This window comes from Schistocerca gregaria, chromosome 3 (assembly GCF_023897955.1).
Source record: "Schistocerca gregaria isolate iqSchGreg1 chromosome 3, iqSchGreg1.2, whole genome shotgun sequence".
Lineage (NCBI taxonomy): Eukaryota > Metazoa > Arthropoda > Insecta > Orthoptera > Acrididae > Schistocerca > Schistocerca gregaria.
In genome coordinates, this window is record NC_064922.1 from 428,766,162 (window position 1) to 428,784,533 (window position 18,372).

The 18,372-nt window shown below is 43.0% G+C and overlaps 1 protein-coding gene across 4 annotated transcripts in view; it reads right to left on the reverse strand.

Moving 5' to 3' along the window:
• Nucleotides 1-18,372, reverse strand: part of LOC126354628 (transmembrane protein 117-like) — a 483,273-nt gene that overhangs the window by 129,558 nt on the left and 335,343 nt on the right. For all 4 annotated transcript variants that reach the window (XM_050004396.1, XM_050004394.1, XM_050004395.1 and 1 more), the window contains 2 exons: nucleotides 14,889-14,999; nucleotides 6,671-6,807 (listed from right to left, as the gene is read on the reverse strand). In XM_050004396.1, coding sequence (XP_049860353.1) covers nucleotides 6,671-6,807; nucleotides 14,889-14,999 — 248 coding nt within the window. The remainder of the gene's footprint in view (nucleotides 1-6,670; nucleotides 6,808-14,888; nucleotides 15,000-18,372) is intronic.

Consider the following 18,372-nt stretch of genomic DNA (forward strand, 5'->3'; position numbering starts at 1 on the left):
GACATTTATTAACTGCTGCGATGGGAAGTGAAACACTGGCAGTGCTGTGTGCACTCATTGATGTCAGTCACATACTTTATTATTCTTGTCGGTTATGCTAAAGTGATGTACTGAGCACTGATGTAGGTAAGTTATTATATTTAAACTTTTTGGATGCGTTACTGTTATTACTGATCAATCTAGGCAGCTGTAGTATTTTAAATGTGGGAGTGACAGAAAATTAAATTTGTGGGCGGTAGCGAAAGGAGAAGGTAAGGATCGATGGTCCCCCACCCCAGAACTCAAGTCCAGGTTTGTGCCTGTAGGCTTCTCTGATTTTATTGGTGATCAGACAGCTGCCTGTAACAGAGAATAGCCTATAGCACTTTTTCAGTTATTTGTCTTTTCATTCATTAATGCAGGTCGCGACAATATTACAGATTAGCTATAGTGCTAATAAAGGCCATGAACACGCATGTAACATGCGCTCTTTCATGTAAGTTTTTTACTGTCCGATTTCAGTGTATTGGTATTTAACTGCTGTCTGTGTTGTCATTGTCAGACTGCCTTTACGTGTCTAATGTGGAATATTCCCGCTCCAGCCCTATAGTTCCTTGAAGCTGCGACAGGTGGAGGCGTTATACAGGTTGTCCCATTTATCTTGACCACCCTAAATAACTGTTTGCCCAGGTGCAAATTACAAAATGCTTGAAGCAAATGTTCTTTACCCGTCAGGAGGGCGTCAATCAGCATGATTGTCTTCGTTGTAGCTTTGTTTTTTACAAAGATTTGAACAGCGGTATGACTTTCTTAAATGGCACCCCGTATTTTTTATTCGGTAATTCATTTCCTCTCCTAAAGACGTATTCAAAAAGGTATCACAGTGTATCATTCAAAAACAGCATCATTAATTACATAACACAACATTGACTTTAAGCCCGGGATGACAAACTCGTCCACTTTCTGGAATTGTCAGAGAACAAATGGAAACCAAGTAAAAACATAACACAAAATTGACTTTGACTCTCTTGTACCATTGCCCAGGAGTAGAACATTCGAAGGTGCTCAAAGTGATGAACCTGGATATCGATACAATGGTGCACTCGTTGAATGAAAGAATTCTTTACTACTTCCAGTGTTGCCTGCTGAAGAGAATCACAAGCAAGCACGATATATTCCTGCATGTCCTCTGGAGTTGTTGGAATATCGCGATAGACAACGCCTTTAATCCAACTCCAAAGAAAAAAGTCCAGAGGCTTTAAATCAGGAGACCTAGCAGGCCAAGTAACTGCTCCTCCTCGACCAGTCCATCTGGCAGGATACCTTCTGTTCAGAACACGACGTGCATACAAGGAATTATGTGCTGGACATCCAGCGTGTGGATACCGCATAAGCATTCTGGTTCTTAGCGGCACTTCATCCAGAAGAGGAGGAAGAATTCGTCTCAGGCAGTTGGCATACGCTTTGCCGTTAGGCTACCATTGATGAAATAAGGGCCAATAATTGTAGTACCAAGCATCCCACACCAGACGTTAACTCTCCTTTGACGCTCATGTTCCACCTGCCTGAGCGATCGTGGGATGTTGCTGGACCAATAATGCATGTTCCTTGTATTTACCTGTCCTTTGTTTAAGAAGGAGCATTCATCGGTAAATAGAACATTGGAGGAGAAGTTCTGGTTGGCTAGGATTTGCTGCTGTGCCCACTGACAGAACTGTACACGATTCTGCAAATCATTCCCATGCAATTATTGATGTAGGTGTACATGCTAAGGATGGAACCGGTGACATGTAAGAATACGATGTATACTGGTTTTAGGAATGCCAATCTTTTGTTCAAGCTGTCGTGTGCTCACATGTGGGTTCATAGCAACGGAAGCGAGAACAGTAACTTCGGCAGCTTCGTCTGTGCGAGTGCCGGCCGCGGTGGTCTAGCGGTTCAGGCGCTCAGTCCGGAACTGTACAAAATATAACCGTACATAAGAAAACAATATTGGAATTACTGTTCTGCTAACTTACATTCCCCATAGATGAGTAGCATTTCTACCTTCTCTTCGTTGGTGTACATTCTACTCACATAGCTCTTCAACTGACGATAGTTGACGGAATAACGGATGTGAACTCTACTTATGTCTACATTTGTCCTCTGTCAACGTCAGCACGTGGATGTGTTCCATTACCCCGAGTACCTGCACTAAGCGCTGGGAGCGTCATCGTCAGTGTTGTGTTATGTACGAGGGTTGACTGAAAAGCAATGCCTCCACCTTCGTAACCCTTCAACAGTTAGCAGCATTGGTATGCTGCAGGTACTGGCTTGTTCCGTAGCCTCTTCTCTACAGCTCCAGTTGGTGGGAAGCCTTAGCATTGAACGGTTGTGTTGTTACAGTGTAAAGTATGGAACGCTACGCAGACGATCGGTCAATGCGATTTAAGCAACGTGTACTCGTTGAATTCTTGATAGCAGAAGACGTCACCCAAGGGAGATTCATCAGAGAATGAAAGCAGTTTATGGTGACTGTGTTGATGTGAGTTCCTGGCAGATTTCAAGTCTATGCGCTTCCATGTCAGGAGTCAACATCCGGGGTACCCATCGTGCACAATTTTCCGATAGCCGAGCAAACTAATAATGTGAGCCACACGTTCTTGTGAAAAGCCAACTGTGCTTGCAGTTTGTTTCTGAGTGATGCAACGACCGTCCTGAATCAATCTGTCAACATTTTGCTTGTGAAACTCGGTGGTTGCTGCCACAGTACATATAACTCTTTGTTTGTCAAGCAGGTTAAATGTTCCTGTCTCAACATATTTAAACTAACTCGCCCAATGACTCACAGTTCTCACATGAACACAATCACCATAAACTGCTTTCATTCTCTGATGAATCTTCTTTGCGGTTCCGGCCGCGGTGGCCGTGCGTTTCTGGCGCTGCAGTCCGGAACCGCGGGGCTGCTACAGTCGCAGGTTCGAATCCTGCCTCGGGCATGGATGTGTGTGATGTCCTTAGGTTAGTTAGATTTAAGTAGTTCTAGGGGTCTTATGACATAAGATGTTGAGTCCCATAGTGCTCAGAGCCATTTGAACCATTTTGAATCCTTTGCGGTGACACCTTCTGCTATCGAGAATTCAATGACTGCACGTTGCTTAAATCGCATTGACAGACCATCTGCGCAGGGTTCCATACTTAAGACTGTAACAACACTACCGTTCAATGCTAAGGCTTCCCACCAACTGGAGCTGTAGAGAAGAGGCTACGGAACAAGCCAGTACCTGCCCATACCAATGCTGCTAACTGTTGAAGAGTAATAATAACGTTGTGTTTCAGTGAATGGTACACTGTGATACATTTTTGAATATGTCTTGAGCAGAGAAAATGAAGTACCGAATAAAAAATACAGGGTGCCATTAAAAAAGTAGTACCGCTGTTCACATCTTTGTAAAAAACAAAGCTACAGCAAAGGCAGTCATGCCGATTGACGTCCCCCAGACGGCTAAAGAACATTTGCTTGAAACATTTTGTAACCTGCATCTGGACAAACAGTTATTTAGGGTAGTCAAGATAAATGGGACACCCCTGTATATTGTCTTCAAAATGGCGTCAGTAATGGAGGCGCGTTCTAAGTAGAGAACTCTCATTGGTTTCTTTTGGTGGAAAACTAGAGCACCGTCGATATTCATAAACACTTGTAGAATGTCCGCGGAGACCTTCCAGTGAACAAGAGCAAGGTGAGTCGTTGGGCGAGGCGTCTGTCATTATCGCACAAGGTCTCGCAAACCTTTCCGATCTCCCGCGTGGTGGCCGGCTGCACATAGTTGTGGCTCCTGCAATGTAGGAACGTGCGGCGCTCTCATTACAAGTAATAAACAGATCAGAATGGAACACCTCGCTGCTCAACTGGACGTCTCTGTTGGTAGTGCTGGCATACTCGTCCACCACTTGCGCTACTCAAAGGCGATTGCCCGCTGGGTTCCTTGCCGCCTAACTGAAGACCGTAAAGAGCAACGAAGGACCACCAGTGCCACGTGGTATTGCACTAATCTATTGTCTAAGGTCACGTCGGACGAGTCCCATCGCTGAACAGTATGATAGCTTTCATCAAGGTAGTGTGCCTTGCCAAACAGCTTGAAGTGTCTGCAACGGCACTGCAGTGAAAGAAACACTTCTTGATTTCCACATGAGAGAGTAACATTTGTTAACTGTTTACCATGGTTACGTTCCAGGTTACAAACACTGGTGCATGTGACGACCATCTACATCCACGACAAGCTGGAACCGCAGTAGAGATACCATTTCACAACTGCTCGCAGCAGTTTTTCGAACGTTGGATCATGGAATGTTCAGTTGTGAAACAGCTCGTACACTACTTGAATATCGCACAATGCGTGTAGCATTCTCATTCCTGGCAACAGAAACTTATCCAACGATTTCGGCGCAGTTGGCCGTCGGCTACTCCCTGGAGCAATTCCAAATAGCCAGTTAATTTCAGCTTCCGAATCATCTTCTTCAATCTCGTTGCGTAAAGAGAATCTCTTCTTATGCCTTTACTACGTCGGTACTCACTGTTTTGATAAAGCAGGTTTACGAGTCAAGCCCTGCTAATCTTGTCCAAATCCATTTTGACTGCCTGCAACTGTAATACAATGAAGCTTGTGTTTTATCCTATGTCGCCATATCAGTGCCGGCGTCTAACGGTGAGTCATGATACTAACGTTAGTACTAACAACGCAAACAGCGCAACACCAATCCTGTAAAGTTGGGTACCCACACCTCGGACCGCCGCAGTACCGCCCAAGGTGCGCCAGGTCGCCTCGTTCTTCAGTGCTGCTCTGAAATCCAGCGTCCTTAACGCATGGATCCCAGCATTGAGGAACTTTTAAACCTGGCGCATTTTGGACGGTACTGCAGCCGCAGTATCCAGGAAGGCCAAGGAATACTTCACAGGGTGCTCAACAGCTCGGCAGGATGCTCCCATCACGGTTAGACGAGATACTCTGTATAGGGAGAGAAGACAACTGAGGTTGGTGACCATTCAATAAAATGGTTTTTCAAGAATCTATATTGCGCTGGAGCAAGTGATAAAGTGTGAATTCTAAGACATTACAGTGAAACGTGTGAAGTGGAAACGCTACTGACTATTAAGAATCGCGGTTATCGATGAAACACTTATACCGTTTTTTTTCACGCTAATTTAACCTATTAAAATCGCTCAAAATAACCATTTTCTGTTTCTTATTCCTATTATTTTCTTTAGTAAACGTAGAAACCGAACAAAGATTGAAAAGTTTTGGGTGTCTCAGTTTAAAGATTCATAGCATCAAGCTGTTAAATTAAACAGCCAAATAAAAGAAAACCTAGTCCGTCTACCCTTTCACTGTTATTCTCGGAAAGTGATGAACAGCTACCAGTACTTTCCTATTGATGCTAACTTTTTTGAAACTCTGCTCGCAAATCATGTTGTAATCGAGGATCATTCCAATATTTAGCCATTACGAATTGTTAGTGCTAAAGAATGAAAACTATGGTTGAAGGACTCTGTTTTTAGTGTTAATTTGCCTCTTTTCAAGGGCTACGGGCAGGAAAAGGCATATTACGTAGACACCGGTCGCAGAGCAACTACTCGCTATTTTTATTATATAGTACGTATGAATTATTGTTAATTTTTTAATTTATGACTGTTATCATAATTCCCTTCTCCTTTCTTTATTTCATAGAAATGGCAGGCAGATCTTTACTCTTTTAAAGCAAATGAAACGATGTACTTCGTTGCTACGCCGCTTCGTAAAAATATTTCCAGGCTATGGTTGATGCCATTATGCAATACAACGGAAGTCAGGCGAGAACAGCGGGAAAGTACCGTGTAGACCGGGTGGGGACAAGTCGTGCACAATGCACTTACACGCGTACCTTAAACTACGACACACAGTAAGAGGGACTTTACTGTCTCAGCAGTGTTGTAGTAATTCTTATGCCATCTATTTGTTGCTCGTTTCTCTCGGCATTGTTATTAAAATGGCACTGATCACTTTTCCCATTTTCTGTAATAACGCAATATTTCAAACCAACGAAAATTTGTCGAATAAAACTATTTCTTACTTAAAACAAGATTTAATTAAAAACGAAAAATATTAGCACTGTTACCATGCCTAATGTATATTTCGGTTTTTTACTCGGTTATTAATAAAAAATAAAAAAAGTCTGTTATAACCGAGTCCAAAGAAATACCGAATAATACCGGCAATTGAGGACTAAAATACCGCTATCGGCTTTAACCGATCTGTTTTTCCCATCCATACTGCGCTGCGCGAAAGCCCAAGGAATCCAGCAGACAATGCTGTTGATCGGGGCATTATGAGAGCAGATACCCTAAGAAATGAAAATAAACAAAACAGAATCTGCAGTACTAAAGTAGTATTAATAGATGGGTAAATGTTTAAGATTTTTTATTGTTGTTTTGTTGTTGTAGAGAATAATTGTAGTAGCGGCACAGATACTTCATTAACGCTAAAAATCTCATACTGGCGTAAGACTGTAAGTGAGCTGTGTCACCGTCACGGAGATCTCGGAACGTCGTAAACGACTAGTTTCTCAGCGTCAGTCCTCCGAGCTGCTTAGTGTTACATTAAGTCGTGACAGAGCTAGGCAGTGGCGGGCGTTGCCTCGAAGGCGCGCTGCTGGGAGGAGCCACTTGTTGCGTTACCTGGCGTTGGTGACGCCCATGTCGCTGTTGATGTGCAGCAGGCAGTTGTCGTACCAGAGCGCCAGCAGCAGGTTGTAGCCGTGCGAGAACACGTACAGCGACACGATCACCGTCAGGAACATCGTCATCCAGGAGCCCTGCAACAGCGACCACTCCTCATCTCGTGTCCGGGCTAAACATGTCGAGACCCACGTTCATCTAAAGGTACGAGAAACATGATTATAACGGCGGAGGTCGCAAGTGCCGTAAAATGTGGTAATATTGTGGTTTCAGAGAGGAAGTCTAGTTCACTTAACTTAAACAATGGAAAATCCAGGATGGAATATAACAATATTATGAAAATCATACTCACCATACAGCGGAGATGCTGAGTCGCAGATAGGCACGACAATAAGACTGTCACAAAATGAGCCGGCCGAAGTGGCCGAGCGGTTCTAGGCGCTATAGTCTGGAACCTCGCGACCACTACGGTCACAGGTTCGAATCCTGTCTCGGGCATAGATGTGTGTAATGTCCTTAGGTTAGTTAGGTTTAAGTATTCCTAAATTCTAGGAGACTGATGACCTCAGCAGTTAAGTCCCATAGTGCTCAGAGCCATTTTTTTGCTGTCACAAAATGAACTTTCGAAAACAGAGAACACACACACACACACACACACACACACACACACACACACACACACACACACACACACACACACTCTCACGCAAACGCAGACTGAAGTCTGGCTTCAGCTAACAGAGACTGTGGTCATGTGAGTGTGACTTGCGTTTGCATGAGTATGTGTGTGTGCCAGTAGTCTATTTTTGACAAAGGCCTTGTTGGCCGAAAGCTCATTTTGTGACAGTATTTTTTTGTGCCTATCTGTGACTCAGCATCTCCGCTATATGGTGAGCATCGTTTTCATAATTTTATATCTTATCTTAAGTTGTACGTACTGACCTAGAACTAAAACAGAAAAACAACGAAGGAATCCATCTAGGACAAGGAAGAGGAAGATCTGACGTTAAATGCCTCGCTTTTGCTGACGATATTGCAGTAATTTCTTAAGAATGAGAAAACGGAATACGTTGAACATAAACACAACAGAGAAAACTATGTACAAGTATAACATCAAAAGAGTTGATAAGTTTAAGCATTTGGGAGAGTGGATACAATCAAATTGATGACATAACCCCATAAGTAAAAAAAGATCGAAGAACCTGGAATTAGCATAATAACTCACGCAAAACAAATATTAAAAGATCAGTATCACTCCAGGCAAACTTTAAACACTACGCAGCACCAATTAAACCGGAAGTACTTTATGGTTCTGAATGCGTAACGCTAAATAAAAGAGATGAGCGAGAGGAACTGGAAAAGAAAGAAACGAAAATGCTAGTAAGGATTTAGTAAAGATAACAACTGGACGAAAAAAGAAATGAAGATCTGAACAGAAACGTGGTATCAATCACATACAGGAGAACGAAGAGGAGATTAAAGATTTACGATCACATTTAGGTTGGTTTATGGGATTGAAGGGACCAGACTGCTAGGGCCATCGGTCCCGATCACATTTACAGAATGAATGACAACAGAACAACAAATAAAATTTTGAATTTCGTTTCCAAATTAAAAAAAAACTGCAAACTGAGATTCAGACGAGTGATTCTTTCTAAAACCATTCCAATTTGTGGACGTAAGCTTCTCCGTCTCAAGGAAATTTATTGTATTCGAAGTGAGAACATGTTCAAGAATTCTGCTGGCAACCAATGTTACGGATATTGGTCTGTAATTTTTCGGATCAGTTCTTTAACACTTCTTATATACTACTTTTTTCCAGTCGCTTGGGACTTCGCGCTAGGCGAGAGATTAGCAATAAATGCAAGTGAAGTGAGGGACCAATGTCGTAGAGTATACTTTCTAAAATAGAATTTGGATTCCATTTAGACCTGGCAACTTATTTGCTACCAACTCTTTCAATAGTTTCTCTACGCTAGGGATGCTTATTGTTACGTCCTCCATACGGGAGTCTGTGCGTTAGTCAAACTTCTACTGCGTGAACGCTTTCTTAAACGCTAAATTTAAAACTTCAGTTTTCGTTTTTCTATCTTTATTGTCACACCAGATTGGTCAACGAGTGACTGGATCGAAGCCTTGGACTTGCTTAGCGATTTTACATAGGACGAGAATCCTTTGCTAAGGTACGGCGGTGGTAATATGCATCGCGCATCGATCTTTTCACAGGCTCACGAATCTGAACGAACTTTCATCGGGCCTCATTTGCGCGATCTTTTTTCAACGAGAGTGTAACTGACTTTGCTTCCTCAGCATTTCCTGTATTTTAATATTAAACTAGGTTGCTGTTCACCAGATTGGGTCCCTATGACTTTCACACAATTTCAATCAGTTATCGTCGAAGTAATCCATAGAACATATAACGAAGTAACCAAACTATAACACCATCGGAGGAAAGTTGTTCCTGGCTAATGTTTTCAGTACAATCAAGAGATAGTAGTTGCTTTAGTTGGGTGTTTGGCAGTCTTCCGAAAATCTTATTTCAAGAGTCTGATCTGCTGGTAGGGGATAATGTAGAAAAAACTATAATGAAGGAAAAAGAGTATTAAATCGAAAAATAAGTAGACTTTTTTGTCTAGAAACACAGTTTTCACTATCAGACTTAGAAATGTTCACACTGGGCTCGTAGAACTTCTCAGTCTACTTAATTAGTTTTTAGTACTTCTAGAGAGTATTTCTTTCTGTATCGTAAACGGCGGTTGGAAATGGATGTTCGGAAGAATTCGTTCCCAAGAAAGATGTCTCATTCACAAAACGTGTTTGCTGGTTGTAGACAGTGTGTGATCATGACCTCAGCGCTATACACTGAGGTAACAAAAGAGATGAGTTACGTTCTAATATTGTGTCGGACCACCTTTTGCCCAGCATAGTGCAGCATTTCGACGTGGCATGGACACATCAAGTCGTTGAAAATCCCCTGCAGAAATATGGAGGCATGCTGTGTCTATAGCTGTCCATAACTGCGAAGGTGTTGCGGTGGAAGATTTTGTGCATGAACTGAGCACTCGATTACGTCCCATAAATGTTCGATGGGATTATGTCAGGTGATCAGGGTAGCGAAATCATTCTCTCGAATTGTCCAGAATGCTCTTCAAGCCAGTCGCGAACACTTGTGGCCGATGACATGGTGCAGTGTCATCCATAAAATATCCGTTGTTGTTTGGGCACATGAAGTGCATGAACGGCTTCAAATCATCTCCAAGTAACCGAACATAACATTTCTAGTGAATGATTCGTTTAGTTGGACCAGAGGTCCCAGTTCGTTCCATGTACACGCAGCCCACACCATTATGGAACCACCACCAGCTGCACAGTGGCTTGATGACAACTTGGGCCCACGGCTTCGTGGGCTCTGCGCCACACTCGAGTTCTACCATCAACTCTTACCAACTGAAATCGGGACTCATCTGATCAGGACACGGTTTTCCATTTGGCTGGGGACAAATCGATATGTTACAGGCGATGTCGTTTTGTTTGTAAAGGCATTCGTGCCCATTAACGCCAAATTTAGCCGCACTGTCCTAATGGATACGTTCGTCATACGTTTCACGCAGATTTTTGCGGTTATTTCATGCAGTACTGCTTGTCTGTTGCACTGAGAAATGTAGGCAAATACCGCTGCTCTCAGTCGTTAAGTGAAGGCCGTCGGCCACTGCGTTACCCGTGTTGAGAGGTAATGCCTGAAATTTGGTATTATCGGCACTCCCCTGATGCTGCCGATCTCAGAATATTGTATTCTCTCACGATTTCCGAAATGTAATGTCCTTTGCGCCTAACTCCAACTACCACTCCTCGTTCAAAGTCTGTTAATACCCGTCGTGCGGTCATAATCACGTCGGATATTTTTTCACATGTATTACCAGAGTACAAACGACAGCCCCACTGGTGCACTGCCTTTTCACATCTTGCGTACCCGATACTACCGCCATTTGTATGTAAGCATTTTGCTATCCCGTGACTTCAGTGTACATTTCTTACCTAGCACAAGCATTTCCAGTTCTGTGTAGACTCCTCAAGGCACAGCATCCCGTCAGTCCAAAAGTTTCGAGACTGGATTAGCAAAAACTGTAGAAACGTTAAGATGGAGGTTTTAATGATACATGTGTTCTACATCGTCTCCCCTGACTCGAGTACAGCGCGCAGAATGCTCATAAAATCGTGTCAAACTGTCATAAAAGTTCTTCTTTGTGATATTGTTCAACTCGCGAGTAACATTGGCTTGAATGACAGTTATATCATCAAAGTGTTGATAACTCATATGAATTTCTGCATTTTCTCGTTTTATGGTAGATACGTATTCATACCACGAGGTTTCCAGAAAAGAAATGTCCGCGTTTTGCGTTAAAATCAAGTCGCGGTAGGTGTCCACGCGATTTTTTTTTTTTTTTTGTTCGGGAGTCAACGTGTACGAAACAGACTTCGCACACACTTTTCTCTTCTTCAAAACCTTCTGGTGAATGTCTTGACTACTTGATTTAGAGATGTTGCTCCATTGCGATTTTTGATACTACAATGTTGACACACCACGGTTGCACGCCCACTACTTAACACTGCCGGCTCACAACTGACTGTTCCTAATGGACGTCTGTTGTTTAAAGTTGTTAACTCAAGCTGGTACTTTAGTTACTGCGGTGACGTCGCTTGTACACCAGTAATAAAATCAGTCTCGGAACTTTTTGAACCGATGGTGTACTCTTCGGCTATCTTACAGGGAAACGATTATGGAGCTGTTGGATTGAGCATTGGGAGGTAGGGAGTATTCCACGTTACTGCCAACTATTGTCAAGAAATACTACCGAAAGTGGAGATAAATCAGACGTCAACCCAGGCTCAGTTGGGAACAGTCCTGGTGATGATACTGGTCAAAGGAGTTGGTGAATACATTGAGAGGCCAATGGACAGTGTGGTGCGGTGCAACGGTATGGTATCGCCCTACTAGAAGAACACATCTCTGTCACATAGTAGAAGTCGTAATATAAAGGTCTAGGTGCTCTAGGATTAGCGTTTTTGACTGGTAATCAAATCGTCCTCAATCCCTGGTTCGAACCCCGCTACAGCTTGAGTTTCGGAAAAGTCATCAGTAACGGCGGTTAAAACTTCCGGCATGTAAAGTTACCTTTGTTCTGCCTACGGCGTTTTCAAAGAGGGTGGAGGAGCGGACAGGTTAAGGGCACTCTCTTGCCCTTGTGATGGAAAAAAGCCCCCAAAATCCGGGAGAGCCAGCAATGATCAATGGCATAAGGATACAGGAGGCAAAGGAAACTACTGCATTAAAGACACATAATGTGTCCATAGGACATGTGGTCTGTAACAGAAGAAACGTCATAATGATCTTTCTATTGGGAAAAAGATTCCGGGCTAGTCTCCCATTCTGATCTCCGGGAGGGGACTGCCAAGTGGGAGGTGACATCGAGAAAAAAGGTTGAATAAGCAACGAAAGGGTAACGGTTTACAAGCCGGGACGTGACATTTCAGAAGTCTGATAACGGTACGGAAAATATTCTGTTCAAGAATCACAAGTGGAGGACGATACTTGGAAAAGGGCAGGAGGTACGGGAGGCTTCCGGACAGATTACTTCATGGTCAGGCAGAGATTCTAAAATCAGATACTGGATTGTAAACCGTTCCCAGGAGCAGATATAGATTCAGATCACAATTTAGTAATGATGAAGAGTAGACTGAAGTTTAAGAGACTAGTGAGAAAGAATCATTGCGCGAAGAGACGACAGTAGTAGTACTAAGGAATAAAGAGGTATGCTTGAAATTCTCTGAGGCTGTAGATTGTGTGTGTGTGTGTGTGTGTGTGTGTGTGTGTGTGTGTGTGTGTGTGTGTATTGAACTGGGGACCTAGAAACGACGGAGAGGCTTCGTCCCGCCGTAGCCCTCAGTAGTTCACAAGCTAACAACAGGCTACAGCAGTCCACCCACCCCACCGCCGCCCCACATCGAACCAAGGATTATTGTGCGGTTCGGCCCACAGTTGACCCCCGGGAAAGTCTCGTACCAAACGAGTGTAACCCCAAATGTTTGCGAGGTAGAGTAATTATGGTGTACGCGTAAGTGGAGACATTGTTTGCGCAGCAATCGCCGACATAATGTACCTGAGGCGGAACAAGGGGAACCAGCCCGCATTTATCGAGGTAGATGGAAAACCGCCTTAAAACCATCCACAGGCTGGCCGGCACACCGGACCTCGGCACTAATAAGCCGGGCAGGTTTCATGCCGGGCACCGACACGCCTTCCCGCTCGGGAAGAAGCGCGTTAGACTACTAGGCTAGCCGGGGGGGTTAAGGCTATAGGTAATGCGATAATGAATAGCTCAATAGGCGATTCAATTGAGGAAGAATGCACATCTCGTAAAAGAGAAGTTACAGAAGTTGTAAAGAAAAACATGGGTTCAAGGAAGGGAATGGTGACGAAGCAATTGATTACAGAAGAAATACTTCAGCTGATCGACGAAAGAAGAAAGTCCAAAAACGTACAGAGAAAATCAGGAATACGGACATACAAGTCACTTAGGAACGAAATAAATATGAATATGTTCGGAATTCTTAGAAAAATAGGGATAAACTATAGGTAAATACTGGTAGCATACAGTGTGTACAAGAACCAAGAGGGAACAATGAGAGTGGAAGACTAAGAATGAAGGGCTCGGATTAAAAAGGATGTAAAATAGGGATGTAATCTTTCGTGCCTACTATTCCACCTATACATCTAAGAAGCAATGACGGAGACTAAAAGAAAATTTCAAGAATGGAATTAAAATTCAGGGTGAAAGGATATCAATGATAAGACTCGCGGATGACATTACAATCCTGAGTGAAAGAGAAGAAGAATTACATGATATGCTGAATAGAATGAACAATTTAATGAGTACAGAGTATGGATTGAGAGTAGATCGAAGGAAGACGAAAGTAATGAGAAGTAGAAGGAATGGGAACAGCTAGGAGCTTAACATCAGAAATAGGGTTCAAAAAGCAGACGAAGTTAAGGAACTCTACCAGCTAGGCAACAAGACAACGCATGACAGACGGGGCATGGAGGACATAAAAAGCAAGCAGATTATTATTAGCAGAAAATGCATTCCTGACAAAGAGAAGACTGCTAGTATCAAAGATAGGTCTCAATTTGAGGAAGAAATTTCTGAGAATAGAGTTTGGGGGACAACAATGAATAGTAGTGAAGCATGGACTATGGGAAAACCGAAACAGAAGACAGTCGAAGCATTTGAGGTGCAATGCTAAGGAAGACTGTTGAAAATTAAGTGGACTGATAAGGTAAGGAATGAGGAGGTTCCCCGCAGAATCAGCGAGGAAAGCAACATAGGAAAAACATTTTCTAGAGGAAGGGACAGGATGATAGGACATTTATTAAGACATTAAGGATTAACTCTCATGGCATTAGAGGAATTTTTATAGGGTACAAATTGTAAAGGGACACTGAGATTGGAATACATCCAACACAATTAATTGAGAACGTAAGGTGCACTCCGGGATGAAAATATTGACAAAGAAGAGGCGGTCGTTATTTCTCAACTTTCCAAAAGTTCAGCGTCCACCCCCTTATCCTGTTTCAACAATGTCTCTGCAAAAGTAGATGAAGGAAAGATACAGAAAAAAATCAGCCAAAGACGCACAATCTGCGTCATTGTGGTTTCTCTTCCTTTATAGAATTCTGAGCGCAGATGTTCCGAGTGGTTAGCCGACAGCTTACTTACGTCTATATACAGCTGGCGAAGTGACCGCGACGTGAGAATGAGTGAAACTCGAGCTGATAGGAAAGCTTTCTGGCAGTCATCCGGGCTGCTCACCATTTGGGAATGGAACAGGAAAGGGGAGAAAAGACAAGTAGTATCCACAAATGGCTCTGAGCACTATGGGACTTAACATCTTAGGTCATCAGTCCCCTAGAACTTATAACTACTAAAACCTAGCTGACCTAAGGACATCACACACATCCATGCCGGAGATGAGATTCGAACCTGCGACCGTGGCAGTCGCGCGGTTCCAGACTGCGCGCCTAGAACGGCGAGACCACCGCGGCCGGCAGTAGTATCCACAGCACGAACTACAACATACTCTAAAGTGGCCTGCAGGATACGGATGCAGATGCGCAACTAGAGCGGAGACACGTGTGTGAGTTACGGAGGCGCGCCCTCACCTGGTCGTCGCGGAACATCTTGAGGCGGAGCAGAGTGCCGCACAGGTAGCCGTGGATGAGCAGCTTGCCTACTATCATGCCGCACAGGATGGCCAGCAGCCACATCAGCACCTGCAACACAGACACGCTTCAGCTCCTCTTGCTCGCTTGCACGTTCACCTGGACACAATTTGTATGGGCCTACAACTACAGTGACTTTCCCTTCTTGCTATTTACAATATGCTGGCAGATTTAAGTAGGTGCGAAATCTATACGTACTATAAAAATGTATTTATGTATGCATGTGTGTGTGAGGGGGAGGGAGGGCACATCTACACTAATGGACCGATTTCAACCGAATCTGGTACATACAGCGTGGTCCATTGATCGTGACCCGCCCAAATATATCACGCAATAAGCGTCAAACGAAAAAACTACAAAGAACGAAATTTGTCTAGCTTGAAGGGGGAAACCAGATGGCGCTATGGTTGACCCGTTAGATGGCGCTCCCATAGGCCAACGGATATCAACTGCGTTTTATAAAATATGAACCCCAATTTTTTATTACATATTCGTCTAGTACGTAAAGAAATATGAATGTTTTAGTCGGACCACTTTTTTCGCTTTGTGATAGATGCCGCTGTAATAGTCACAAACATATGGTTCACAATTTTAGACGAACAGTTGCTAACAGGTAGGTTTTTTAAATTAAAATACAGAATGTAGGTACGTTTGAACATTTTATTTCGGTTGTTCCAATGTGATACATATACCGTTGTGAACTTATCATGTCTGAGAATGCATTCCCACATTAATGCTCACATTAATGCTCAAAATGATGTCCGTCAACCTCAATGCATTTGGCAATACGTGTAACGACATTCCTCTCAATAGCGAGTAGTTCGCTTTCCGTAATGTCCGCACATGCATTGACAAGGCGCTGACGCATGTTGTCAGGCGTTGTCGGTGGATCACTATAGCAAATATTCTTCAACTTTCCCCACAGAAAGAAATCCGGTGACGAACGATCCGGTGGACGTGCTTCGACGACCAATCCACCTGTCATGAAATGTGCTATTCAATACCGCTTCAACCGCACGCGAGCTATGTGCCGGACATCCATCATGTTGGAAGTACATCGCTACTCTGTCATGCAGTGAAACATCTTGTAATAACAAATGTAGAACATTACGTAGGAAATCAGCATACATTGTACCATTTACATTGCCATCGACAAAATGGGGACCAATTATCCTTTCTCCCATAACGCCGAACCCTACATTAAACCGCCAAGGTCGCTGATGTTCTACTTGTCGCAGCCATCGTAGATTTTCCGTTGTCCAATAGTGCATATTATGCCGGTTTACGTTACCGCTGTTGTTGAATGACGCTTCGTCGCTAAATAGAACGCGTGCAAAAAATCTATCATCGTTCCGTAATGTCTCTTGCGCCCAGTGGCAGAACTGTACACGACGTTCAAAGTCGTCGCCATGCAATTCCTGGTGCATAGAAATATGGTACGGGTGCAATCGATGTTGATGTAGCATTCTCAATACCGACGTTTTTGAGATTCCTGATCCTCGCGCAATTTGTCTGCTACTGACGTGCGAATTAGCCACGACAGCAGCTAAAACACCTACTTGAACATTATCATTTGTTGCAGGTCGTGGTTGACGTCTCACATGTGGCTGAACACTTCCTGTTTCCTTAAATAACGTAAATATCCGGCGAACGGTCCGGACACTTGGATGATGTCGTCCAGGATACCGAGGAGCAGCGTACATAACATACGCCCGTTGGGCATTTTGATCACAATAGCCATACATCAACACGATATCGACCTTTTCCGCAATTGGTAAACGGTCCATTTTAACACGGGTAATGTATGACGAAGCAAATACCGTCCGCACTGGCGAATTTTACGTGATACCACGTACTTATACGTTTGTGGCTATCACAGCGCCATCTATCACAAAGCGAAAAAAGTGCTCCAACTAAAACATTCATATTTATTTACGTAATACTCGAATATGTAATAAAAATTGGGGTTCCTATTTTAAAAAACGCAGTTGATATCCGTTTGACCTATGGCAGCGCCATCTAGCGGGCCAACCATAGCGCCATCTGGTTTCCCCCTTCAAGCTAGACAAGTTTCGTTCTTTGTAGTTTTTTCGTTTGACGCTTATTTAGTGAGATATTTGGCTCGGTCACGATCATTGGACTACCCTGCATATCCCTCACTGTCAGGTAACAATCGCTTTGGGGTAAGAACCACCCACCTACTACAGTTCAGGCGACATGATGTCATAAACGATGAGTGCGTGAAAAAGTGTGTGACGTTTAAATTTATTATTTCTTTCCACTAAATTTATTTGCAATAAATTTCGCAGAAAGGATCCACATATGCCGCTAAGTACACTCACAAAATTATGTTACGGTAGCACACATAGTTGGGTAGATGTGACGTAATAAACGCTGAGATGCACGAAAAACTTAATTCGCAACATATTTCTCACACAGTATTCGCATAAGCCGCTGAATGTACCTACACAGTTATATCACTGTATGACATATAGATCAGGAGTTACGACGTCTTGAACACTGAGATGCGTGAAAAAATACCGACAGCTTTCAACTGCGAAGTGCAAACGGCTGTAGGCGATAATTATAGCCGTCTGTAGAGCTATATTGTTTGAAATCGAGTTTTGAGTTAAATAAACATGCAAGGAATTTGTATTTTCCATACTACTGTTCTAAATAAGTATACTGCACTTACATGTACATTTGTACATTATGCATGTTTATTTGAACGCCCGTATCATCATTTCAAAGATATTTCCACAAATACACGGAAATAAATTTTTTTCGATATTACACCACAAAAACAGTTCATTTCTTGCTTTTGTTTGTAATAGAAAATTGGCAAAATGAGCACCCTGACAATGCTGGGTGTCTCAGCTAGTGGACAAATAAAATAAGCAAAGAGGTTATGTTACACAATGTGAATCACAAAGGGTGAAGACTGGACACAGTCAAGAGCAGGAAAAGAAATTGGCTAGGACACTGAATGAGAAGTGCATAAATGATGTAGTAGAAGAAATAGTGACAGGGAATACAGGGAATAGGACAAGGGAAAGAGGGAATAGAAGCTAACTGATGACATGAAGATAAATGCATCACATACAGCTACAGAAAGAATGAAAAAAACATTGAGTCGACTGCAGAATGCTGAATTTACAGTAACGGACCTGCTTAATGATATCATCATAACAATGATGATCATGGTCATCATCATCATCATCATCATCACTACCAATGTCGACCACTATTACTAATGTCGGCCCCGTACAGGACAGATTCCTCACTTTTTGCTCTTCGTATAATTGCTAATCGTGAAAATAAACGAATATCTTCCATATCTTCAATCAGTTATGTTTTAAGGCATAATTTTCTGGGCAATCACAACCTAAAAGGAAATTATTGATTGCACGGAAGCAAGCACTGA